This window comes from Rhipicephalus sanguineus, chromosome 1 (assembly GCF_013339695.2).
Source record: "Rhipicephalus sanguineus isolate Rsan-2018 chromosome 1, BIME_Rsan_1.4, whole genome shotgun sequence".
Classification (NCBI taxonomy): domain Eukaryota; kingdom Metazoa; phylum Arthropoda; class Arachnida; order Ixodida; family Ixodidae; genus Rhipicephalus; species Rhipicephalus sanguineus.
In genome coordinates, this window is record NC_051176.1 from 109,103,243 (window position 1) to 109,129,406 (window position 26,164).

The following is a 26,164-nucleotide window of genomic DNA, read 5'->3' on the forward strand; positions in this document are numbered from 1 at the left end:
GAGATAACAATCGCGTTCACTTCGTTAGCGAAGTTTGCTAAGCAAGTGGCAACCCTGGCAACCGCCTTCGAACCATTCGAACTTTGTGTGCTTTGTGCGTCTGCGCGCGGACGCGCTTGCTAAAACAAAGTGTGAAAGGAGTTATGACGAAAGTGATTTCGTTGTGCAGCTCAGTACATAACTGTAGATAAACTGTGTAAGCGGAACTTGTGCAAGGCTAGTTTGGTCTATTGTGCACTTTTCATTTGATCTGGTGCAAGAGATGAGTAGCCTTGCAGAAAAACATTTGGGTGTTCCTGTCACGCTCGCCAACTACAACTTTGATGACGAGGAGCCTGTGATGTATATCATAAAAGAAGGCGTTGATTTTGTGAATCTTCCCAACACTTCCGGATGTACGTGTTCAAGTTTCCCTTTCGTCCGAATCTGTTCATTAATTTTCTCCGTTTTCCAGACGAGAGGGCATTGCAGGCGCACTTGGAAAACGCGAAGGTGATTTGTGACCTATGTTGGGAAATGTTGAACGTTGGTGACTGGAAGAAAGTCCAGCTATGTTGGAGGCAGATGTACAGCTTCGGCAGTTTACTGAAAGCACTATGCGAACTTGGACTGAAGAAACCCACGAAGGTGCGTATGCGAAATCATCGCTTGTGTCGCGTGGCACGCTGTCACAAATGAGTGTGAGCGATCGCCTGGTTGAGTCAACTTACTGATCCAAGCATCTATGGTAGATGCTGAATTAACTAGGTTATAGTCAATTTCGGACCTAACTGCCTTGGGCGTCTTGTTTCATCAGCATCCAGGACTAGCGCTTTCTGGTTGTCGACTTGCACTTGTTCAATGCTTATTACTGTTTATTTGACGGGAGCATAACATGAAGCCTGAGGGTTCACACGTAAAAACAGAAGACACACACACGTAGTTACCTACGTTTGAACGCTTCGGTTTCGTGCGCTCTGATCTGTCGGGATTTTTTTGCCATAGGATAAAGTTTGTGCGGATTGTTTGACTGAGAGCTGTTAAAAAGTGTTCTCCGTTTGGAAACCAGGGGCCGTATTCTCAGACGATCACTCTCGGCGACAGTGTATTTTTGCATGACGTAGATTCTCGCGTGTCCACTCCAATGACTGAAGTGACTGCTTGTCTGCCTTTCCTCAACCAGCCAAAGAAAGCGCACAGAAAGTGATATTGTGGCAGTATCTCCAAATCAAAGTACGGTTCCAATGCCCACCAAATTGCTTATAAGTCCACATTATGCCAACAGTGTGCGCACTTTTGCTTGATACATTTAAAAATGACTTAGCATTAGTTTCCACTTATTCAGGCTTCTAAGTGCGAATGTAGCTTACAGCATTGAAGTCTGTGACAAACCAGTACCTGATAAGAACACTTACAGTAACATTTACCAGTTCAGCTAACTGCCCATGTAATGTCACTTGAGAGCAATATCATAGTGGAAGTTCAGGTTCCATATCTGTACTTGCATTTGTTCCAGAATTAAAAAGCTGCAGTTACATTTATGAAGTCTAGCTGTGTCCGTGGTGAGCTTGTTGGACTTGGTGACAGCTTGGCAACTTCTGCTCATGCTTTACTGCAGAGTGTGTGCTACATTGCCAGTACTCTATGATGATGGCAGATATGTTGAGTGAACTTTGTCGAGTGTGAGCAGTGCCATTTGCTTTTGTAATTCTTGTGTTTCGAGTGTATGTCTCAGTAACAAGTGGCAAAATGACTGGTTTTATTTTTCGTGTATCGCTTTTATATGCTACTGCGGTGACGTCACAGCAATAGGAAGTTTGCTATTGCTTGAGGTGGCGTCACGAGATACGCTTCCTGCTGTCGGTTGATGACATGCTTGCATGATGCAGCAGTAATATTGTTCAAGCAAAGAAGAAAAAAACTTGTGCTGGAAGTGGAGTGCAGCAGTGAGAGCAAAAGCAGGCAGTGCAACACAGGTGACAACACCAAACGGCATTCATTGGTCTCGCATATGATGTCCATTTTTACCTGCTTGGCCGAGTCTATCCATTTAAGGGGCGCTGAAACGTTTGTTTTAACATAGTCAGAAAATGCTGCTGTACTGTAGTTGAGGCTCTTGTGAACATGTGAGCCAAATATTTTTGCACTGCATTCAGCAGGGAATTTACAATTTTGTGCCAAAAGCACCTCATCCTCACCTCAAGACCACGTGAGCATATATACGCCATGCACTGCAAAGCGTTGACTACGAACAGTTCCAGCGTTAAACCCAGCAGCTAGTGCCTGAAATGTTGTGATATGCGACTGGTTTCATTTTCGCGCCCACGGGAAGATGGTGGATGGTGCTTGCGGCACTTTCGATAGATGGTGCTCTACATTTCGAATATTCACTTTAGAATGCCGACATAATGCACAGCAATGTGCACCATCATATTCGCCAAAAACCTGGAATTATGCACTGAACGTGATATATTTGTCATTCATTTATTCAATTTGACAATGTTAAGTTCTTGAAGAGATACTAAAGTAAAACATTAGTCACTTTAAACAGATAACACCATTATTTGAGAACTCTATGGTTGTTAATTCGCCATCATAGGTGGGCCATTCCATGCCAAATGTCCCACACACTGTGCTTGACCCTCTCTAATTACATTATAAAAAGTTGTGGTCAAGTACTTTGCTACACTATTCATCCTCGTACCTATTTCCATAGGTCGGCAAAAAATGTGGAGCTCACTCAGACTCACTCATGAAATATATTTTGCCTTTAGGACTCACTCGGACTCTGACTAACCAAAATTTTCCTCATTTGGACTCACTCGGACTCAGACTCACTGAAATTTTTCTCAACCGGACTCACTCAGGCTCAAACTTGCCAAAATATTGCTCGCTCAGACTCTCTCCGATTCAGACTCGCGGATCGATCCGAGTCTGAATGAATCTGAGGGAGTCCACTCATGAGTCCATTAGTGTATAATTTCCTTTTTCGACTATAGTGTCAATGCTTGTTAACATCAATATCTCATATAACTGGTGTTCTACTTGGCGTGTTTTTATCTCATACCCTCATATACGAGTTATTAATGGTCACAATGCAGTAAGGACATTTTTATCGAAAGAGATGACTCACACGGGTTATTTTATCAAGGTCTTCCCATGAAAGATTTTGCCAGAGGGAGGTCAAACCCCCCTCCGTAACTCACGCCTCTGGTCAATAAATATTGAGATGGCGTATGAATGCTAGTGCTTTGAAGTATGTGTGAGTAGACATGAGTATAAACATGAGTCATAAAGCTGATAGTAATGCTGAAGTTAAGTAGATAGGACCATAGGTCGGCAAAAAAATGTGGAGCTTACTCAGACTCACTCATGAAATACATTTAGCCCTTAGGGCTCGCTTGAACTCAGACTCACCAAAATTTTGCCCATTCGGACTCACTCAGACTCGCTGAAATTTTTCTCAACCGGACTCACTCGGACTCAGACTCACAAAAATATTACTCAGCCTGATTCACTCAGACTCACGGCTCGATCTGAGTCTGAGTGAGTTGACTCATGAGTGAGTTTGCTGACCTATGCATATCTAAAGGAAAAATATGTTTCTTGTGTTTTACAGCGGTTTAAATATTGCGGCGCAGGCTGAAACCTATGTTTAGTACAAAATCTTGCAGAATAGAGGTGGCCCACTCAAGTTTCTCTGCTGACGCCAGCGCTTGCCATTCTCCTACCGGAAAAAGCGAACGTATGCCGCTTGGTGCAACCCCTCCGCTCCCCTTGGTTCCCACGCATTTTCGAAGCTCGCACTGCACGTGTGAAACTTCTCTCGTTCTGCGATGTCGCTCCGGCTGGGGACTGGTAATTGCTGCTGCTTTGTTAACTGCCATAACAGTGTTGTAAAGACGAAGGGGTTGATTCAGCCATAAAATTCTACTGATTCCAAAATAGATGGCACCAAGAAAGCGGACGACAGGCATGGCTTATTCAAGTCTGCGGAATGATGTAGACAAATTTTGTTGCATGCGCTAGCACTGCATGGTCGGAGTTCATGCTTGCAGGGAAAATGAGTATTTGCATGAAGCATTGAACATAACTACAGTTCATTCCCGCTTCACAACTGCACTGATCAGTCATGTTACCGGGTGATACACGTTCGCGTCTTCGTTGTGCCAGCATTGAAGCAAAAATTACTTCGGTACGTTCAACTTCCGTCTTTTCACCAATAAAAAAAATTTACGAAGCTATATACAGTGTGGCGCGGGGCCAACTTACACATTTCAAATTGTTGATGAAGCTGCTGATGGCAATTGCAATCTATTGATAATAATAATATCTGGGGTTTAACGTCCCAAAACCAAGATATGATTATGAGAGACGCCGTAGTGGAGGGCTCCGGAAATTTTGACCACCTGGGGTTTTTTAACGTGCACCTAAATCTAAGTACACGGGCCTCAAACATTTTCGCCTCCATCGAAAATGCAGTCACAACGGCCAGGATTCGATCCCGCGACCTTCGGGTCAGCAGTCGAGTGCCATAACCACTAGACCACCGTGGCGGGTTCATTATCGGATGGTTTTCTTAAGGTTGTATCAAACAAAAAAAAATGAGCCCTTCAAATTCCCTACTTGAAATATGTCAGTTGACTCTGCGCCATGCTGTATTTACGCTGCTGCCCATATTCCATATCATAGACGACGTACTTGTAGAGAAAGGCGTGTACTCATATGTCCTACTTGTGTCGTGTTGTGCGGTGGTATATTTTGTCTATTTATGCAGTGCAATGCTGATGGAAATGCATGGTAGCCAAAAGAGGCGACATGGATTTGTAGCAGATATATTTTGTGGGAAACAGCACAATCCTGTCTCTTAAAGGGACCGACAACTGATTTTTCGCGACCCAGTTTTTTACGGCACGACAGGAAGCTCACCCTTCGTAGCGTTTGTAGCTGCAGTGGTTTATCCGAAAAGCACATAGTTATTTTATAAGCAGTATTTTTCGATCTGAAAGGCTCCAAACACGCATGGAGGCTTGCTCCAGCAACGCTGAGAATTGATAGCGATGCCGCTAGCCCTTGTGAAAGCTGTCGTTGTTCTGCTTTCGCAGGAGGTACTGTAACTATGCTTACCCACCTTTATTTTTAGCTTTCCAACCATTTTTGAAAATAGCAAGCTGTTACAATGAGATGTGTGGCTTTACACACCTTCCCTGTATTTGTACAGCGTTGTGTGCGCCTGCGCCCAAGGTTGCCTGAGCCTGTGTCATGGATGGCTTGTCCCGACGTCGTTACTCTCTCGATACACGAGCCAAGCCAAGTAATCGAAAACGTAACTGTGCATATGCACGGCCACACCGAGTAGAAGCGCGCATCATTTCTGAGAGGAAGCATAGGTAGCAAAACTATGACGCTCCAAAATCTTAGCGACCTGGAAACTGCGTGCACGGTTGCATGAGCACGCTGAAAAGTTGCTCAAGACGCGCTGACGAGCATGGGATCATTACGTCACGCGAAGGCAGCGCCACTTTAAAGGACCCCTGACACCAAAATTGAAACCTCGAGATCTTTGTGTTGTTTGACTTTCCTGTATACGGGGGCACATCTGACCGATTATTAGTGACGAACGTTGCCTTTAAGATATCTTAATTTGGTTTTAAAGTAAGCGTGAGTGCTCACTTGAGTTGGCTGCACTTGCGACATCCTGGTATGACGTAGATAGAGGCCCCGTGTGACGTTCCAAGTGTAAAGCAAGTGTTGTGGACGTCACAGAAGGTTTGCGGGGCGCACGTGCACAATACGACCACAATACGACGACTGGCACCCGGCGAGGCCTATTGTTCCGCACCCCTCTGGCTCTGTTGTCGGGCTGCTCTTGAGGTAGTTTTCACGCGCTTAACAGGTTTAACCCATACTGAGGCACCCACATACTTTCAATCTCTACCGCGCTCGGGGCCCCGATTTGAAAACCGCGCTGTCAACGTCACCACAGCTTGAGTGCACGTGGTCTTTGACGCTCCCCCGCATGGGGCGCCAGTTTCTTGTGGTTTTTAGGCGGGTGTTTTGAAGTGATGCTAAAATGGTCACAATTAACTACGCTAGAATTAGTTGTACGATACGCTAGAGCATTTACGATTTAATTTAGAGATTACCAGACACAAAGCTACAAATTACAGCCAAAAAGTCACCAACAAAAATTTCGCTGTCAGGGGTCCTTTAATGCATACTACTAACGCAGACCTATATGTACATTATTATGGAGTAATACCTTTTAATACAAAGAAACGAACAATATTTCAATACTAACAAAAAAATCGTCGACCGCGTACAGCATATCAACGGTCACGTGGCCGTCTTCATCGGATCGTTCATGTTTTTGCCACCAGAGGCGCCACAGGTCATTTTTCACGACTTTCAATTAAGAAATAAAAATATAAATCCATCTCTCACGAAAGAAACAGGGTTGGTTTGAGTCAGTGCGACGGACAATCTTTACATCAGTGGAGTCAACTCATTTCATATTCTGGGCAGTTGTCGGTCCCTTTAAGGCAAATGTAGTGAATCTGGCACCCTATCCTGTCTTCTCTCGTTTTTATTCCTCGTTCTCACTTGCGCCACAAATATTTCGTTATGCAAAAAGCCCTTTGCCCAGACCAGGACGATGTCGTCTGCTATTACCTGCTCCACATCTCCTACAAAGCTGAGTAGATGCTGCTCTTTCGCCACACTGCAGCTACGAAAGGAGTCCTTAGTCACACGGATCTTCTCTGAACGCCTCGCGAGCCACGAAACCTGCGAAAACGTGCAGAATGCGCACAGCATGCGTGCAAAGCAACAGGATTTCAAAGCGGCGTGAGGGGGAGAGCAGAGAAGTGACCTGTCGCATTAAAAGTTTTCTCTCCACATTCATTGGCAATGCCCGGCACTGCAGCGCCCCTCCTTGGCGCAGGTCTCCCCTGTTACAGTAATGTGCAAACTGCCTTGAAAAACTCCTACTTGCTTGAAAAAGAACTGCAATTCCTCATTACAGCCCATTAACAGCTGCTACTGTAGTTCACAATGTGCTTTGTGGTGAAGCACTGTGTCAATTATTGAAGGAAAGCAATGTTAATTTCAAGGGCTCGTTTTTATTTGTTATACACAATATTAATGAGCACTAACAGACAATAATGCCAAGGAAAGTATAGGGGATGTTATTAGTGGTAAATGTAAGGTAAATGTGAAGAAAGAAGAGTGGACGAAAAGATAACTTGCCGCGGGCAGGGACCGAACCTGTGACCTTCGAATAACGCGTCCGATGCTCTACCAAGAGCATCGGACGCGTTGAATGAGTAGTTATGAAGTGGTAAAGGCATTAGCATTGAAAAATATGCAAAATTCCTTATGTTCAGGCACTTATAGCTTAGTGATCTGCTCCATATTAAAATACATGCTTCACTTCATTTGAAAGGGTATACAAAAAACATTTATTTCTAAAAGTTTCTGAAGTGCCTTTTGTTTTAAATGAAAAATACTTTTTATATTGAGCGGTGACCTCGGGTGTTTTGCCATAAGTCCGCATCACTACATCGCCTGCTTCTCTGCTGCAACGGAGAGATGCAACAACTGCACAGGTAGACATACCACATGCTGCACTGGTTTCTTGTGATGTTTGTTGGCTGCGTGGTAACACTAATGCGGCACGCATTTTCTCTGACTTTCCACGGCTCTGCAGGCGAAGTGAGTACAAGTAAAAGAGGAAGCGATAATGATTTTGAAGGATGATGTCAGGTGTTAATTAGTGAACTTATGGCACTGGTGCAGTGTGCTGTAAGCTTACTAATGTGAGGTTTGCTTGTTGGGTGTGTGCGTTTAGAAAGCCTCTGCTTGGAAGCAGGTAAAAGTGGTGCCATTGTATTGTGCCTATTGCGGCAAAAATGGTGCCTTTTGGTATTCTTAAAGGGCATTTTATAAACACAAGAAGAGTATTTCTTTAGTGTGTGTTTAAACTGCTGAAATCTAGTAATGCAGACAATTCTATTAGCAAGGCTATACCACTAATTTATAGCCAAAAGTAAAAAGGAAAATCTCATGAGGTCAGCATGTGTGAATGAAGCCTGAACATTGAAATCATGCTCAATATGTGGGAAAATATGTGGTGCACATTAATTATTATTCTTGTGTAGTTGAAAAGTAGTAGATTTTATGAAGGAAAGTAAGCCAGACCATCTTGTGTCTGGGCCTCTTAGTGTGTCTATTTCAACGGGCAGTTTATAATTATTGAAAGTCTTGTATATGTGGAGTACTGTGCTGATCTTACTTTAGTTTGGATTCTGCTTGATATATTTTCAGCAGTGAAGATTTAAAAAAAAATGTTAGTATAAGGGCAATGTGATACTGTATAAAAAGCATATTTCTTTAATGTGCAGGAAGTTGTAGAATTGCACAAGTTTTAAGATTGCACAGAAACTATACAGATTCAGCACGCAATTGACAAGCAGTAATAAAATGTAATCAGTTTATATTTTAACATTGCACTTATATTTTAACAGTTGCACTTGTAGCGCCCAGTGACGCTGCAACGCGCGGGCACTAAGGTCCGCGTCCTCAGCCGCTGCCTTCAGCCCGGCTGCAGAACAAGAGAAAAATAAAGATTGGCAGCACGTGCTCGAGGCACAAGCCCGGCACGCGCAGTTCAGTTCTGGAAGTCTGCGTTGCTGGTCCCTTTGTCTGTGACCTTCCTGATCCCAACACACACTGTTGCCTCACAAATCTCCTGCTGCAAAAATTTTTTGAATCCGTCAAGTATAAACTGTGTTGTTGCACAAAAATGAGCGCTTTCTTTCTCCTTCATAGCCATGAGCACGGTCAGAGCTATATAGGAGGCGATGGCAAAGGGGCGATGCGCTGCACAAAAGTTATGTCACCGTGCGCCACAACCTTTTTTCTTTGAGCATATGGGCCGTTACTTCTTGTTCAGACGTGCATTGCCAGCAGGTGGTAGCACCTCGTGGGTGGGACTTGCACAACGTGCAGGTAGCCTCCAAGATTGTTCGCTGGTGTGCCGTCCGTGAAAGTAGCCAGTACCTGTCACGCCTTATTTATTCTGCCTTCTGCACAGTTGATAACATTGCCGAGGAGAGAGCAAGCGATTTTTGGCTGTTTTTGGCAAAACATTGTAAATGAGTTGCTGCGTACAGTGCAATATTTGGCTCGCATATTCATAGGAACCCTGACAGCAGGTCAGTACTGGTTTCTGACTATGTTCAAAAAGTGTTGCTGGCCCCGTTAAGCATGCTCTCCTTAAATCTAGCTAACTTGTAACTTTTTCCTGCTGGGCAATGCTTGTTGCTTCTATGTTTATGCCCACTTTGCTATATGATCAGTATGTACAAGCTCTCTCAAAGAAAAGGTGACATCTATGAAAGTGGAGTGCATGTCTTTTTTATATATATTTTTTGATGCATTATTTTGATGCAGACGTTGTTAAATCAATGGTAATCCCACATTAAGAAGTTAATCATAAAAAAAAGATGTTCTTAGTCTTATATTTTAAGGCAGTTGCATGGCAAAGCGGATCAGTGTTTAAAGCAGACTTTTCAACCTTTAACTGTAGCAGCAGTTAGAAGCTCTAGGCTCTACCCGTCTTTTTTTATTTAGCCATTTTGTTCATTATTTGTGTCGTCTGGTATGCCCAGCTTCACCTGGCCCACTAAAAAGCAGTCACATGCTTATGTGGGCTAAACACTGGTTGGCCATGAAGCATTATTATTTATCATTTTTCGTTATGCTACTGCTATTTCATGTTGGTTACTGTGTCATCGTCAGGCTACCTCGACACCCTCAGGTTCGCATTCATCATATGTACTGACCAAAAAAACAGTTTGTTGCTGTTGGGGTACTAACGCCGTTTTTTGATGGGGGGCTATTTTGTAAGCGTTCTGTCACAGAATGGAGGTGGTCCGTTCTATCGAGCCGCATGCAGTTGGTCAATGTGAGCCGGGACAGATGTCGCGGCTCACATTGACCATTGAGCACATTAAGCAGGATTTTTTGCTCGGCAGTGTCAAATCAAGCTTTCACTGGTCGATTCAGAGCAAGTGGGAACTTTTTCATTGGTGATTTTGGATCAACTTGCCCTCTGCCAAATCATTCTCACTTGCTCTGATACCAAGGCATATATTCGGGTGGATATGGGATGAGAGGCATATGCCACTTCCACATTCACGCAAAATTGGTGTGTGATATTATGTGGTTATGTGGATTGTGGGAACGTACACAGCGTAAGTTGGGCACCCTCTTTGGAACGGGTTTGTGTTACATGTGTGCGTAGAACTTCTGGTATGGTCCTTCATGGAACATTATCACTTCCCACTGGCAGATTTGGATTGATGCAGACTGAGTGCTCACTCCAGAATTTCAGGAGCTGCTCTGGATCAACAAATCAAAAGCATTATAAATCATGCGCCTACAGCAGCAAGCAGTTGAGATTGGTATATGTTAACTACAGAGCTATCGTATAAAGTTTGAGTGTGCAAATTTGTGCATGGTATTGAATGCCAGGCAGAAAACTGTTGTTTTTGCTTGGAGTAACTTGTTATTCTATGCATAAGCATGCTCATAAAGAAGTTCAATTTGAGACTCGCTGTTTTAGCAATGTCTGGTTGTTCACCAGCACTGCAGCGTGACAATATATATACATATACAGCGAAGCTGGTGTAGGGCTTGGGCTGAAGCTTCTTCCTACCTTATTCTAATTGCATGACATGATGTACAGCATTTTGTTTTAAATTAAAAGAATTTTCCTTAACAAAACAGGTAAAAGTTCGGGTAGTGCCTGCCATATTCTGGCCTGTCATATAAGGACTTGTAGCTGTTAACGTTTCCTAAATAACTTTCAGGATATTCTGCACTCCTGTGACATGGGTCTTATAATGGGGGCTCCTATAATGGACAACATACTGGCAAAGCTGGCGAGTAAAGTCCATAAGGAATTACCAGAGCTGATTTCTCCTGCACTTCTTGAGAAGGTAGGTACCTTTATTGCCTTTTCATGGCTGACCTGTGCTGCTGCTCCTTTTGTAATGAGTACACTTGGTAGTGAATTTTTCTTTTACTTTAGTTGTTCAGTCGAGCCTGGATATGGTACAGAATCGTAAGGGGATTATAAAAATGTTGCAGTTTTGCTTGGAAGTGGAGTCATTGATGGTGATCGCAATGTTTGACACATCTACGGGAAGTAAGGTTCATGGTTTTATCTGTGGCAGTTTTATATTGCAATAAACATTTGCTTATTAGTTAAATTAACATCAAATCCTGAGCACCCCCCCCCCTCCCATTGTAAAAGATAATCTATGAAGGTTTGAGGGGGGCCCTTGCTTGGTTATTGACCAAATGTCAAGGTAGCGGTGTAGCAGTCATAACGAAAAAAGAAACAGTGCTTTGACTTGAAAACTTTATTTTACATGCATTTGCAGTGAAAGTTTTAGGGGTACTGACACAAATTTTCACGGCTGAGATAGCCTGCGGGATCGATTCCTCTGAATGTGAATATATCATCTACCAAATCTGAATAACGAATACAGCTTGGAAGGAAATTTCTCTGAATTTCAAAGTTTGTATGTGCAATCCAGCGCTATGCACCGCACCTCGCCACATTGACATTATCTGAGGTGACTTGAAGGCGACCCCCAACTTCCGTGACGTCACCACTGCAGCTGAGCTTCGAGCTGGCGCAGCCAACAATGATGACGTCATATTCACCATTGCCTTTTTCCCGTGCTTGCGCCTGCTGACTACTATTCTGCGGCTGCAGCACGTGCGGCAGGTAAAAGAATGCGAGCAGACGATGCAGGCAGCGTGAAAGTGCGTCACAGTTTTTTGTACCGTTTCACACACTAGATGGTGTTAGTTGCACCCAGTGGCTTGTTCTCGGATCTCTTCCAAACTGAAACTTAGACTGGTCACTGATAAATAGACTGTAATTAATTATTTGTAGCGAATTGCAGCAAGCGATGTGCCGTGCTATGACTAATAGGCCTCCAGTAACACATTGCAGCTGAAGAACTCCAGACCAAAATTTATGTGTCGGTACCCCGTTAACTTGGTAAATTGTGCAGTTCAGACTGATCCTGCGGTCCCAGAAGTGCATGAAATTTGTGATGGCACCAAGCCCCTGTTAAATTGATTTTATGAGTGCAGTGAGTGTGAAAGCACTGCAATTATGTGACACAAATGAGTCAAAGTGGCACTAACGTCTGACCAAAACAAAGTGGTGTAGTGCACGTTGCCACAGGTGGCCATAGTCTACAGCACGAGCCATATGGGAACAGCAGGAATGCTGTAATGCTTCACTCATATTTATGCCTTTATAGCCTTTATTCCATTTACCGTTGCATGTGACACTGTGTGCATTGGCCACCTGTCTTCAAAACTGCTTGGTCACCATCTTTTATTGCGTCGACAGCAGCTGTTGCTTTGCCTGTAGCTTTGTCGCAAGTACTAGTAGTTTAATTTTTGCTCCGTGAGCCACATGCTCGGTCACTCTAGACAAGTCTGATTCACACTGCATGGTGTGCTGTTAACTTTTTACTTATCAAAACTATTTTATTTGTAGGTGAAATCTACATTTAATGATCCAACGTATTCACACAATGTACAGGTAGTAATTTAAACACTTGTCTAAATAAACACAACTTATACCATATAAGAACAATGGCACCTGCACTTTTACAGTCGTTGCATATGTTTCATAGCTACTCATTGCCGCTAAATGACAGCTTAGAACAACAGGGAGAATGTTGCAGTATGAGTACATTCATGAAATGAATTTTTATAGGTTCACAACTGATCTCCGAGGCTGATTATATGTTGAAGCACGTGTGCACTTATCGCATGCTGGGTGCTTCAGCTGCCCCCAGTGGCAGCAGAAACTTTGGCCATGCCAAGTTAAATCAATTTGCCAAGTTAAATCAGAGAAAGGGGCAGATGAAATAAAGGAAAGGCAAGGACGAGTGTTGAATGGAAAAAATAATTTGTTCTGATAGTCTGTGTAGGAGGCAGTTCGTTTGTAAAATACATATACTTGCTCACGCTTGCATAGTAACTATTTTGCAAAGTGTCAGTTGCTGTTGGACCCCTTGCTTCTTTTTTCCACACATGCGCTATTTCTCATTAAAGCATATAGAGGATTTCAGTTGGTTGACCAAAGTAATGAAGGCCACTGTGTTCACTTGTGGCCCCCATTATTGACAGACATTTCAGCATGTTGTCTTTAGTCTGGAAGGAGGCCGGGATAATACATAGACAAGCGATTTTTATTATCTTTTTCTTGTCATATGCAGACCACGATAAAGTACATGTCGGCTTATGGCTACAGCTTTGGGCACATACTGTGAGCATTGTTTTCATGCAAACGAAGTGTGAGACATGCAAATGGTTACTTTATTTCTTTAAAAATACCTGTGTGTAAATTGCGCTGTGGAATACAGTCGAATCGACTTATAACGATACCGGTTTTAACAATATGTCGTTTATAACAATGAGAAGCTGCTACACCGTGAAATTTTGTATGTTTTTTATGGTGAAATAACCCACTACAACAATGCCCACATGTCACATTACCAGTTATAACAATGAATTCTGGCTGTGGGTATTTGTGCTGAAAGGTAATGGAACGCAAAATCCTTTAAAAGAAAGAAGAAAATGAGAAATTCAAGCTGCCGAACCCCCGCCCACAACCCCAACGTACCCCAGTGCCCCTTTGGATTCGCTATATGCTTCACTGCATAGTGTTGTGGCATTGCGGCAAAGCTGACTTTTGAAATCTGCTATCACTGCATGGGAGCGGCGGTGGCTTCTGTTAATGCACTTTCAGACATGCACTTTGAGTAAAAAGTTGAGACTTGGAAGAGTTTTAGCGTCCGAAACTTCAGACATTGTCATACATTGGCTCTATGGGGTTTGTGGCAGTCTCGTGAAAGCGTCCGAATTTTCAAGCTTGTCCGAAAAATTGGCAGCTTTGCCATCCTTATCACTGATGTCTGTTGGCATATCTCATCCGATATTATAGTTTTCTCACAAGAGCCTGCCGTCCTCCTATTTTGCTTTTTTTTGTGCAACCCGTTTATAGTAATTATCAGTCGTAACAATGAAATTTTCGTGACACTTGAGTATTGTTATAAGTGGGTTAGACTGTATTCTTTGACATTCAGATCATAATACTAAGCATAAATGCCCATGTTGCCCGTGGCTGGCACGAAATGGTGCCACCCATGTGTGTCAGAGTGCTTGTCATGATTTTTTATTATGAAGCAGACATAGTACTGTGGCAAGCCAGCATGCATAGAAACTGAGTCATGCGTGGAAATTGATGCACCATGCTCTACAAATTATGCAGGAGTGCGCTCATGTATACTTATCTGTTAAATGCTGTTTAAACTGCCAGTATCGTTATCAATCGGTAACATGAGGCAGTCATGTGGCTGTCAGCTTATTAACCTTTTGAGGGTCGTATTTGTTGCCCAAATGAAACCCCCTAAGGTCAGTTACTAACAGCGGATCGGTTATAGCCAGCCATTATCTGTCTAACGCGAGCAAAAAACTGCGCTGCAGTGACGTCACCGTGTGTTGCCCAGCAACCGGTTGCACAGCTGTGCGCCTGCTTCGCTAGCCCATACACTGCTCCACCACCAGCCCGCCTGCCTGGGCACTGTATGCAACCGCTCGGTCGTGCCAGACATGATGTCACGACCAACTGTGCATGCATGCGCTCCTTTGTTCTGTATAAAGCCAGCTCATGGCGGCGCCGTGCGGTGCCAGACGCAGACATGTGGAGACCGAAGAAGGTTCGCACTGCCGATGAGGAAGCCGCTTACCGGGAATCGCAGCGCACTGCCAAGCGAGACTGCTGGACTCGATTCGTTTTAAGTACAGTCCATGACGTAGTGCGGCTGAAACGGCAAGAGGCGACTGTGTTGGACTCGACTGAGAGTTGAACTTGGCATAATTTGGCAGTACTTCATATAATTTAGCATCACTTGGCATCATTTCTAAGGCCAGGACCAACTAGGAACCGATCAGCTCCACTGTGCCTTTAGCCTTGCACCACCAGTGCAAGCTATGCCCGGCTTTTTTTATTGCAGATTTAGAATATTCAGTGCCTTATTTCAAAAAAATAAATTTACCAGAAATACCTTGGAGCGACCATGAAATGAGAAACAAATATTTTTTATATGTATATATTAAAATAAAAGTGAGGAAGGAGCTTATGTTAATAACCAAAAAGTATGCTCATCGGAGTAAATATGTTTCACAGGCTTAAAAAATGCGCACACCAGATTACTGTCACCTTTGTACCCGTCAGAATTGTGCCGCTCCCACTACCGAGAATATGTTCCTTGGTTGTGTTCCAGTTTCACACTGGTTAGCGATTCCGATTTGGTATTTGGGCAGTAGTCTGAATGAAATAAATCGCTGCTCGGCTCACTTGCAGCAGATAACCAATGCACACGCCCATATCGTCATCGTTGTGTATGTAAGCGCATGATGCAAGGAAACTCTGTGGTTCTGCGCCCTTCACAAAGCCCAAGCGAAGATGACACTTAACGTTATTGTCATCTAGAGGCTGTGAATTTTCGCGATTCTCAAGGCAAAACATGCAGGCACTGCAGCATCATCCACCTGTGGACAGCTGGATTCGCACCCCTGAGGGCAGTAAATGAGCTAGCATCAAGCTGTGCCCTTTTGAGAGATCAGAAACCAGGTAGACATCAGTTTTAGCGAGCGCACATAAACCAGGTAGACATCAGTTTTAGCGAGTGCACCAAATGGAAACCACCCGCGAGACAAAACCAAACTTGCTGCTGTGCACCTGTGCATGCATGGATGTGTGAGGGATAACCGACATGTAGCCTAAGCAAACCTTGGAGTGGAAACCGAAGGTCAGTGGTGCAAGAAAAAAAAATTCCCTGCATAACCCCGATGGGTGACAGCACCTGACTATTCTTGCATGATTTGAGAGAGAGAGAGAGAAATGACTTTATTATCAAGCGTTTGGGTTGGGAGTTGAGGCATGGTAGTTTAGAGACGAGGACTTGGTCTTCATCTTCTTCTGTGTCTTATCCAATTTCCCATTACCCTTCCCTGTGGCCTCGGAGTACAGCCGTGACATTTTGGGTCTCGGTGGCTCTTTCAGCCTTTTGAGTCTTCATTTATATTATTGCTCACTGCATCTTTTTGTTTTTATTATTGGCCCACCATGGTGGCTTCATGGCTATGGTGTTGTGTTGGTATGCACAAAGATGAGAGTTAAATTCCCAGCTGCTGCGATGACATTTCAGTAGGGTTGAAATGCAAAAAATTCTTGTGTGCATAGATTTAAGCATATATGTTTAAGAACCCTCATGTGGTGAAAATTAATCCAGACACTTCCACAATGGAATGCCTTGTAATCATATTGTGTTTTAAATCCACAGAATTCATTTTTAAAAGTATTTTTATTTAACTTTGTAGCTGACTCTCCTCAGTAGGGCCGTTGGTCTTGTTGAAATAATGTGTGTGCAGCAGTAGTAGTAGTAGTAGTAGTAGTAGTAGTAGTAGTAGTAGTAGTAGTAGTAGTAGTAGTAGTAGTAGTAGTAGTAGTTAGTAGTATATTATTAGTAGTAGTAGTAGTAGTAGTAGTAGTAGTAGTAGTAGTAGTAGTAGTAGTAGTAGTAGTAGTAGTAGTAGTAGTAGTAGACATTTATTGCATGAAAGGGATAGAAGAGTCAGTGGGTGTGGTCCTCAGTCCAGGGCTACACTGGCCTTTTCACTGGGCTTGATCGAGGTGTTGTGTGTGTGTGTGAATGAATAAATAAATAAATAATACTACGTTACTTTTGTTATAGTGGTCATAGTTTAAGGACATGTTTATATTTAGCATGAACAGAAGCACCATGTTTAAGCTATGGCTAGCCTTGAAAATGTCAAGTTGGGCAATGTTTTTGTAAGCACATAACACTGTGTCTTCAAATGCAATGAAAGTTACATCTATGAGCTCAATTCACTAGTTCAGATTTGTAGGAGATTTTTATAGCCTTAGGTAAAAGGTACCCCAGAAGGTTCATTCCTTTATCCTTACTTTGTGGGGATTAAGGCTCCTCCCCTTTGGGCTCTGCATCCCCCAGCCAGTGCGTTGTGCTGGTTCCGAGTCAACTTCATTGCCAAGAACCGCCACCCAGTGGATCCTGGCTTCGAGTCAGTGTGCTAGCACATGTTGTCGGGACGCTCCCTGATTGGCCCATGTGACGGCCATCAAGCACCCGCTCCATTCGAGCTCTCTTCTTCCTGGTGCTCTTTCGCTGCGGGGAGGTGCTCACAGGTCTGCAACGGGTGTGTAACATGGGACCTCAGCTCAGTGACTTCTAGTATGCACACTCAGTGGACCCTTCCTTTAATTAGCCAATAGCGCTGCAAGTGCGCACATTCGATCGGTGCTGCAGTGAACCTTCCTTAGTCCGCAATCCGTCACTATCACGCTGTGCCACATTCTGGGTTAATAAACCCGAATGGGTCGACAATCTGCCTGTGGTGCCTTTTCTGCGCCATTCCAGAGAGTAAACGAATTCTGTAGTGAAGCCCTTTGTGCGTTGCGGTGTGGAGGAGCATTTCATCCTTTCCCGATCACGCTTGTAGGGTCAGCCTTGTGCAAACCCGTCACCACAACTTGGAGCTGATATGTTACATTGGTTTGTAAAAATCTGTTATTTTATTATTGCTGCTGTTACTGCTACTGTGACTCCTATATGTGCCAGCAGTTTTCATTGCGCTTTTCCTCTCTGTGCAGATAGACTGCAAGGAAGCTCACTCGATGACCTTGAAGTTTCCTTTGAGTCGCATTGAATGCCCATCTTTGGAACATTTTATGAAAACATATTTACTAGAGGAGAAGCCTGTGATTATAACCAAAGGAATGGACTACTGGCCTGCATTGTCGACGCGACCATGGAGGTAAATACAGTATAAACAGCTTATAATGCAATTAGTTGGAGTCTCGAATATCCGCTCTATAAATAGTACCGCACTATAACTGAAACAACATTCTTCAAAAGCTGCACAAGAGCAAAACTTGTTGAGCAAGGAACTGTGTGTATCTGAGAATCGAAGCATGCAACTGGCGTTTTGCATCAGTTTAAATTTACAAATGTTGAACGGTTAGCGTTGAAGGACCAGTATTGCTGATGGAATGATAGGAGAGAAAAAAATTTTTTTGCGTGGCTTTAACTGACTTAACGTCGTAAACACCTATGTACAGCAGAGCTCAAGGGCCAGCTTCACTGACTTAACATCGTGAAGGTTGATGATGTCATCACTAACATCTCACAACCAGCGCTTGGTGCGGCTGCACATTACCTTCTCCATGCCGGCTCTGCCTTACCACTTGCGTCACTGCTCCTCCTCTCCATTCACCCCCTTCCCCTCTCCACTTGACCACCTGCATGTCTCCAACCTCCAACTCACCACCTCTATACTATGGTATACCCTCCTCTTCACCCTCATGTCACTTCTCATCCTCACTTCCCTTTACCACCCCCTGCCATACTATACTATATGTGACTATGCTATGCTAGGAGCTGCTTGGCACATACCTGCTAGGCTAGTTATAGACAACTTCATTTTTAGTGGACTGGAGTTGAGTTGTGGGGCTTGCCCAATTTCTGTGGCACATACCCACTTCGCTATGCCGCGAACACAGAGAAGGAAGGTTCAAGCTCTGCTTTAACAGCTCTGCTGGAAAAAGGAAACTAATGAATGAAAGCACTACTGCGGGAAGTGGCTGACTAACTTTTCAGACACCTTCGGTTATGTGGGCTTCTCTGTGAAATCGCACTCACAGAAACTCTGTCCAATGGTGACCAAAATTCCATGCACTGTACGGAACCTCATTCAATTTCTCGAGTGTGCAAGCTTGGCAAATGCGAACCACATTTGAGTGTTGCTCAGGTAATTCACGCCCTTGCTTTCGTTGACCCTGTGATTCCCTCCTTTCCTAGTGCAGCCACTATAAAGAGTTTTGTTGCCCCACCATGGTGGTCTAATGGTTATGGCGCTCGACTGCTGACCTTTGGTCGCGGGATTGAATCCCGGCCGCGGCGGCTGCATTTTCGATGGAGGTGAAAATGTTTGAGGCCCATGTACTTAGATTTAGGTGCATGTTAAAGAACCCCAGGTGGTCGAAGTTTCCGGAGCCCTCCACTACGGCGTCCCTCATAATCATATCATGGTTTTGGGACGTTAAACCCCAGATATTATTAGTGAAGAGTTTTGTTGACTCTGCACAATACCGCAACTTTATTGCTCACAGCCGCTACCAATGAGGCAGCTAGCGCACATTAAGCCTAGCCTGCGGGTTGGCATGCTGTCACTGGAAGCTTGTCCTAGACGGCGTGGAGATGGGCTCTGAAGAAATCACACACACACAGTGAACCCAGGGCAGCAGGCATGACATGAAGTTTGCATTCGTGGCCAGGAGATCAGCTGTGGCAACTATCCTGCAGTAGCCTACCAAGCTTCTAAGTCCGTGCACTGGTAGCAAGGGCGAATGCTTGGGTCATAAAGCCATAAAGCTTTTAAAGTTGCGGGATCACTACCTGTACTGATAGTGGAGTCGAAGTCGCACGCACAAGGTCTGCACTCTACAATGATGCAAGTATTTCTTTGTCTGACTGCGAACTGATTAGATGCAGACACGGCCATGCGTTTTGTGCAAAACGCGCAGCCGACAAGCTGCCGAAGAAACGGCTTCCCTGTGGCCTAGGCAACCACCCCTTTCCTTCCTCCGCATGCCCTCGATGTGCTGTTGGCCTTTTTCTTGTTTCTCTCTTCTCTCTTCCATCATACACTCTGCACCTCTTCCTTCGCATCATCCTTGTCACTTCCTTCTCGGCTAGTGCACCTCTGTTGAGAAGCATGCTCGCTACCTCACTTGTCTACTGGATTTTTTGGCAGCCGCATTATAATCATTTTGAGGGGGCTGCACAGTAAGTGGAATGTGTATACATGGAGTACTATAGGAGGGTAAACAGAAGTTAGAAAAGTCCAGGTTTTAGCCAGCACTGCACATAAGTGGTTACATTACAAGTGGTCTGAGCTGTAGAATGGATGTTCATGATATTTTACTTCAGATGGCCCTTGCACGAAAAACTACACATATCAGCATCATCAAGATATTTTAATTGCTGCTAAGACAGTACTTGACACTAAGACAGTACTTGCCAGTGCATATTGTTGTTTATGAAATCACCGGTACACTTACTGTTGCGTGATTTCTCTCTCTTATGCATCTCGTGAGCAAGACTCCTTGCCAGACATCACTTGGTGTTTAGCTAATTGAATTGGCTTGAGGATGGGCTATCAGGATTTTGCTATTATTCGTCAGTCAAGCTGACACGGGACAAATATAGTGAGCACCAGGTAATTGCAGAGCTTGGCCAGACTTTCGCTCAACAATAGCTCTTCTTGTGCTGCATAGTTACAGTGGCCACCATGGGGTGCCGTCATTTGTCCGCAGTGCACTCATCATCTTACTGGAACTGTGAACTCATTCAAAGAAAAAAAGAGTGAGTTGAAGGTCATGATGTGCACTCACACAGCTTATTGCCCCTTTGTCATCCTTCCCTGTGTAGCTCCCAGTGCACTTGTCAGGACAAAAGAAGAGAAAAAGCGTTCGGATTGTGTGACAAATCCCCACAACTCTGCTCATACTTGACGGAGTCAAAAATTTTTTCCAGTAAGCAAAACTATTGCAGGGGCCCTTTTATGTACTAACTTTAGCTACTAACTTGGAAGTGGCTTCTTTTACTACTTGTTGCTTCTCTTTGCAATCATTCATTGAAACTTGCTGTTCACAGTCATCTTCATACTGTCTTCACAGCTGCCCCCTTTCAGCAATATTTATCGCTTTTTTTAGTCAGTGTTGATAGTGTGAGCCAAATAAGTCTTAAATCGGTTGTCGGAAAAGTACGTGGAAGTGCAGTAAATGTGTGATAACATTAGTACCAGCACAGGTACAGTGCCTGCTCCCAATGGCATACTCATCTCTAATTGATAAATATAGCAGACAGCCAGTGTTAAAGGGGCCTGGCAACACTTTTTCAGCATGGTCAGAAAACACTGCCAATCGGTAGTCAAGGCTCCTGAGAACACGTGAGCCAGAATGATAGTGCAGCATGCGACCTGGAATTTACAATTTATTCTCGAAGTGAGCTAGAAATCGATCCCTCTTCTCTTGACTAATGAAGCCATAAACCCAAAGACCACGGCTATTGGCTGATAGGAACATCGTCAGCTGCATAGTTGCAGCTCACGACGGCCGCATCCCGCGGCGGCCGCGGGATGCCACCACGTGCCCACGCGCTCGCTCGTGATCAAGCTGAAGGTAAGCTGCGCATTCGAAGAAAAAAAAAAAGAAAAGAAAGTGCTCGATGTCATGACGCGCGCTAATGAATGAACGCACCATCCTGCCCCTTTGTCATCCCACCCCCCATGCATATTTCAGAGGAAAACGCACAAGATGCCCCACGAAAAAAAGACTCGACACAAGCACTGTGTCGTGGTGTCTTCTTGGGGCATGTTGTGTATTTGTGCTGCAGTTTTAACCTCAGGAATATGTACCAGCTAGACCCAAATGAAGTTTTATTGAACCCCCTGCATAGCTTTCAGTGCGCTCACTGGTGTGAAAGGCGAGAGAAAGCGCTTGAAGCGTGTGACAAATCCCTGTAACTCTGCTCGTAGTTGATGGAGTCCAAAAATTTTTACGGCAGTCGATTCGTGAGGCAATAAGCTTTTTTAATGAAGCCATTCAATGATTACTTCGAAAAGTGTTGCAGGACCCCTTTAACTCAATTTTATTGAGTTTAACGCAAGAAATTCCAAATCTTCACACTGGTCCTGCCAAGGTTCATGTGATAGTGTGTAGTCCTCTCAGTCAAACTCAGTCTAAGGAGGGCAGAACTTGACCCAAAGATTGCCATCACTCTGTGGAATTCCTGCACTACTGCTAGGATCCATTGGTTGGTAGGATCCATTGCACTGAGCCTTCAAAGATCACTGTTTTCTGTGCTTGCAGGTCTGTGGCTCGCATGCCCTGTTTTGTTTTTTTCATGACATGGTTGGCTCCATTTCCTGGCGCTTTCTATCTTTCTCTGCAAAAGTACTTTCACAGTGGTGTGATTGAGTTCTGGGAAATAATAGTGCGTGGCTGTAGATGGCAGATTGCTAGTTAGGTGAGTCAGTACCATGGTGGTAGAATAGGAGAGGTGGCCAAACAGCACCACTTCACCATTGAGCCAGCATTACCCGAGAGCTCTTGAGTTGGCGCTGCTTTGTGCAAGGTGGCAGCAGTTGTACTTTGAGCTCATTTCTCCGCTCCGCCACGTTTGGAAGTACCTAGCTGGCGGGTGTTTCCAGTGTTTAAACTGTGCCGTACACCAAATAGGTCTTCAATAATACTGAGTAGTTGCCATCTCTTAAAACAGACTTTTCGCGCAGATTTACATTTTAGCCTGACTTCAGACGTGTTGTTTTTTGCTTGTTTTTTCGTTTATTTTGCTGCTGCTCGCCACAGAGACCAAGTTTCAGAAGAGATCAGAGAAAAGGAATGCTTACGAGCTAACATTTGAAAATGTGGTTGATGACCGCACGTTTGCACATGGAAACAAGGAAATGATAATGGCTGATTTTCTGCGCTATTACTGATGACAGAATGCAAAAGAAAACAAAAAGAGAAGGTGGAGGACAAGACTAAAAAAAAACTTGGGAAGCTATCAAAACTGGTTTGAACTAGGGCTTTGCAACAAAAGGCGTAGGAAATTTTGTGCTTATTTGCTTCAATTGAGGGTAATTTAAATTTGTTTAAAGTCAAATTGAGTGTGCAATTAAGAGTAGTTGTGTGTAATTGAGCGCAGGTGAATGTACAATTGAGTGCAGTTGCAGTGTACAACTGTACTGTAGAATCTTGAAAAAGTATTAACTTTCTGTCATATTATAATTGTATTCTCAAGGTAATTGCCAATAAGATTGTTTTGTTCCTTATATTTTGCAGACCTTTCTTCTGTTCTTAGGGAGCTGAACAATAATAGAACAAAACTGGCCGCAAAACAGTGAAATTTAGTTATCAGACAGATGATCATAAATTAACTATGTCCATAAGCCCAGTGCTACTTACAATAATGTGAAAACCAAATATTTTTTTATGCTGTATACTCGGGCGGTAAGAATTCTCACGCTTCCAGAAAAATAAATGTGTGTCCCTTGTGATTAGCGCTCTGTGTTAGTCTTGTTGAGATTAACCCTGCCGATTAGAATTTTTTAAGCTCCCTAGAGCCTGGCACACATATTTTTGTGGGCTAGGCCAGCAGACAGTTTCTACAAGCTACTAAAAACGTAAACAATGTTTTGAAGCCAGAAAAATCGCAATAATAACTGGCCTTTTAAAGCACAGCAAAAGCTTGCGATGCACGTCTTTGAGCCTGTAAGCCTTTACCACCACCTGGCGACTGCTGTAGAAGCTCGACAGGTTTGGCGATGTGCTTGCAGCGGTCGTTTGGCCACCTCTCCTAATTTACCTTAGTGGTCGGTACAGTTGCACAAAAAAGAAAAGTAATAATGACTGAGGAAGCACAGCACAACATGAGCACTGGCTCACAATTGAAAGTTTATCGTTTGTAAACCATATGAAAAAAGATCATGCATGTGCAAACCAAAAATAACAAAGCTTAAACCCTGTCAAAATGCCAACCATGATATAGACCATGATACAACAGTAAAATGGCAGATTCAAGTAGTATATGAAGTGTCGTTTAGGCACTTGTCTCTACTTTTTGGACTTGGGTAGCCCCTGATACTTGGCAGGCTCTTTTTTCTTTGTTCCTCCAAAGAATGTGCGTGGAATCTAAGGCAAGTTTAAATACACCTGCTGACTTGTTTAGGTATGCTTGACTGCGGCGCGAAATACATTTCATGAAAAGGGGAACAGAAAAGAGAAGAAAATGAAGTGCCACTGGCTCGTGCATGCTGACTTGTGCGTGCCAAATGAAACTGACCTATGTTCTTGAATCTGGGAAATGCTGTTGCAACCTTTTATTCATAGCTATTTTAACTTGATTGTTCATTAATTCGCAGAAAGCATGCCCACCAGATTCCGATTAATCTTTCTCTTTCTTGTACCTTTCTGTATTTATTAAAGGGGTACTGACACGAATATTTTCAGTTGTCGTTTTTTTGCGTCAAATGAAAGGTCAAGCCTCCAAGAGCCTCGAAAAGGCAGTGCTAAGCGCGACTGCGCCTTTGAAAAGTAATTACAGTACAGTCAACTGCCGATTTTTCGGACGCCCGATTTTCCGGACATGCTCGAAAATTCGGACGCTTTCGCGGCACCGTCACCAGCCCCATAGAAGTCAATGTATTAGAACGTCCGAAATTTCGGACGCTGAAACTCTTCCGCGTCCGATTTTTCGGACTTTCTGCCCCAATTGCAGGTCCGAAAGGCATTATTCGACGCCCCCACCTCAGCCGCGTCTATCATCTCGTAGGTTCGAACCAGCGCTTTCGCGAGACGATCCGTTTGCGACATTAGCACAGTCCGAAAGTCAGCTGTGCCGCAACGCCCAAGCGTTATGGGGTGAAGCAGACCAGAAATTCAAAGGGGCCGCTATCACGGCGCCGTGCGGCGATGTCTTTACGGATAAGCGGCGGAAATGCGCGGAGGCGTGATGGCGGCAGCTGGCAAAGGCGCCAGTACGGCTTAATCACTAACAACCCTTACGATAAGCATCTTCAGTTAACTGCTCGGTAGTGCACGAGGTCAAGCGCAGTTGCAGGCATACTGCACGCATTTAATAGACGAGAACTCCAACGCGCCACGCCGCCATTCATACTGCCTCTTTGTCCGAGGCCGCTAACTGCGCCGCACAGACGCGTTCCTTCACGAACGAAAGCAGCTCGACATTGCCTCGCCCGTGTGCGGTCAGGAACGGAGCGGGCATCACGAACCCTTTCATGACAAATGCATGCGTACGGTACAGCAACAGTACAGTGACTGAGTCAGCTTAGTTGGCGATGTGCTGCACACAACTAGAAACGATCGGCTTGACACGGCAGCAAATGCTGCGTATCGGCGGAGATTCGGCGATGTGTGTACGCATCGTTTACATGCGCACACGCATCGGGGAAAGCCGGGCGAGTCGTCCGCTCTTCCGCCACAGTCTGTTTTCTGAGTCATCGCTTCCAAACGCTCCATGCGAGAGAGCCGTAATCTATCCCGCGCTTTGCTGGTATCAGCGGCGCTCATCACGAGATGCATTCTTGCAAGTGGCGGTTGGCACGTAGTTAAAGGACCCCTGACACCGAATTTGGAAACTCGAGGTGCTTGTGTTGTTTGATAGTCCTGCATGCGGGGGCACTTCTGACCGATTATGAGTGACGAGCGTTGCCTTTAAGATATTTTAATTTGGTTTTAAAGTAAGCCTGAGTGCTCATCTGAATTTTGAACTCCTATCAACATAACCACTAGTATGACGTAGACGTAGGCCCCTTGTGACGTTGCAGAGGTAAAGCAAGTGTTGTCGACGTCACAGACAGAAATATGCGCGGTGCATGCACTGTGGTATATTGCGAAGCATGTTTGCTCTCCCACCTTCTCCTTCTTCGGTACGTGTCGGCAGGCAGCGTGAGCTCTCCGTGTGTGTGTTCTCCAACTGGCAGTTCAACAAGCGCGTGGCTGACGTCACCCAATACTGAGCGCATGTCATCACGCGTGCCCCGAGGCGCGACCGCCGCGGCGCGGCGCTACTTTCTTATCCTCTTTCGGCGCGTGTTTTGAACCTACACTAAAAATGACCATAATTAACGCTGCCAGGATTAATTAGACATCACGTTGGAGCATTTACGGTGTCATTCCGTGGTTACAAGACATAGACCTACTTATTACAACATAAATGTCACAAACAAGAAATCGGCTGTCAGGGGCCCTTTAAGCGGGGTTCGTGACAAGTACCAAATGTATTTGCGAGAGCCTGAGCGCGCACCAAAATGCCTGATAATTGTACTGGGAGGCATTAAAGCTATTTCAGACATGGCTGTGGCGATTTCACCGCTTGAGCGGAATAAATGCGCATGAATTCGTTTTTTCGGACTGCCCGATTTTTCGGACGATTTCGCGGTCCCTAGGGAGTCC

At 44.4% G+C, this 26,164-nt stretch overlaps 1 protein-coding gene across 5 annotated transcripts in view; it reads left to right on the top strand.

Moving 5' to 3' along the window:
* Positions 1-72: 72 nt before the first annotated feature.
* LOC119395735 (lysine-specific demethylase 8) overlaps positions 73-26,164 on the top strand; it is a 61,466-nt gene continuing 35,374 nt past the window's right edge. For all 5 annotated transcript variants that reach the window (XM_037662757.2, XM_037662744.2, XM_037662777.2 and 2 more), the window contains exons 1-4: positions 73-395; positions 455-627; positions 10,854-10,982; positions 17,777-17,940. In XM_037662757.2, coding sequence (XP_037518685.1) covers positions 263-395; positions 455-627; positions 10,854-10,982; positions 17,777-17,940 — 599 coding nt within the window. In that variant the 5' untranslated portion in view covers positions 73-262. The remainder of the gene's footprint in view (positions 396-454; positions 628-10,853; positions 10,983-17,776; positions 17,941-26,164) is intronic.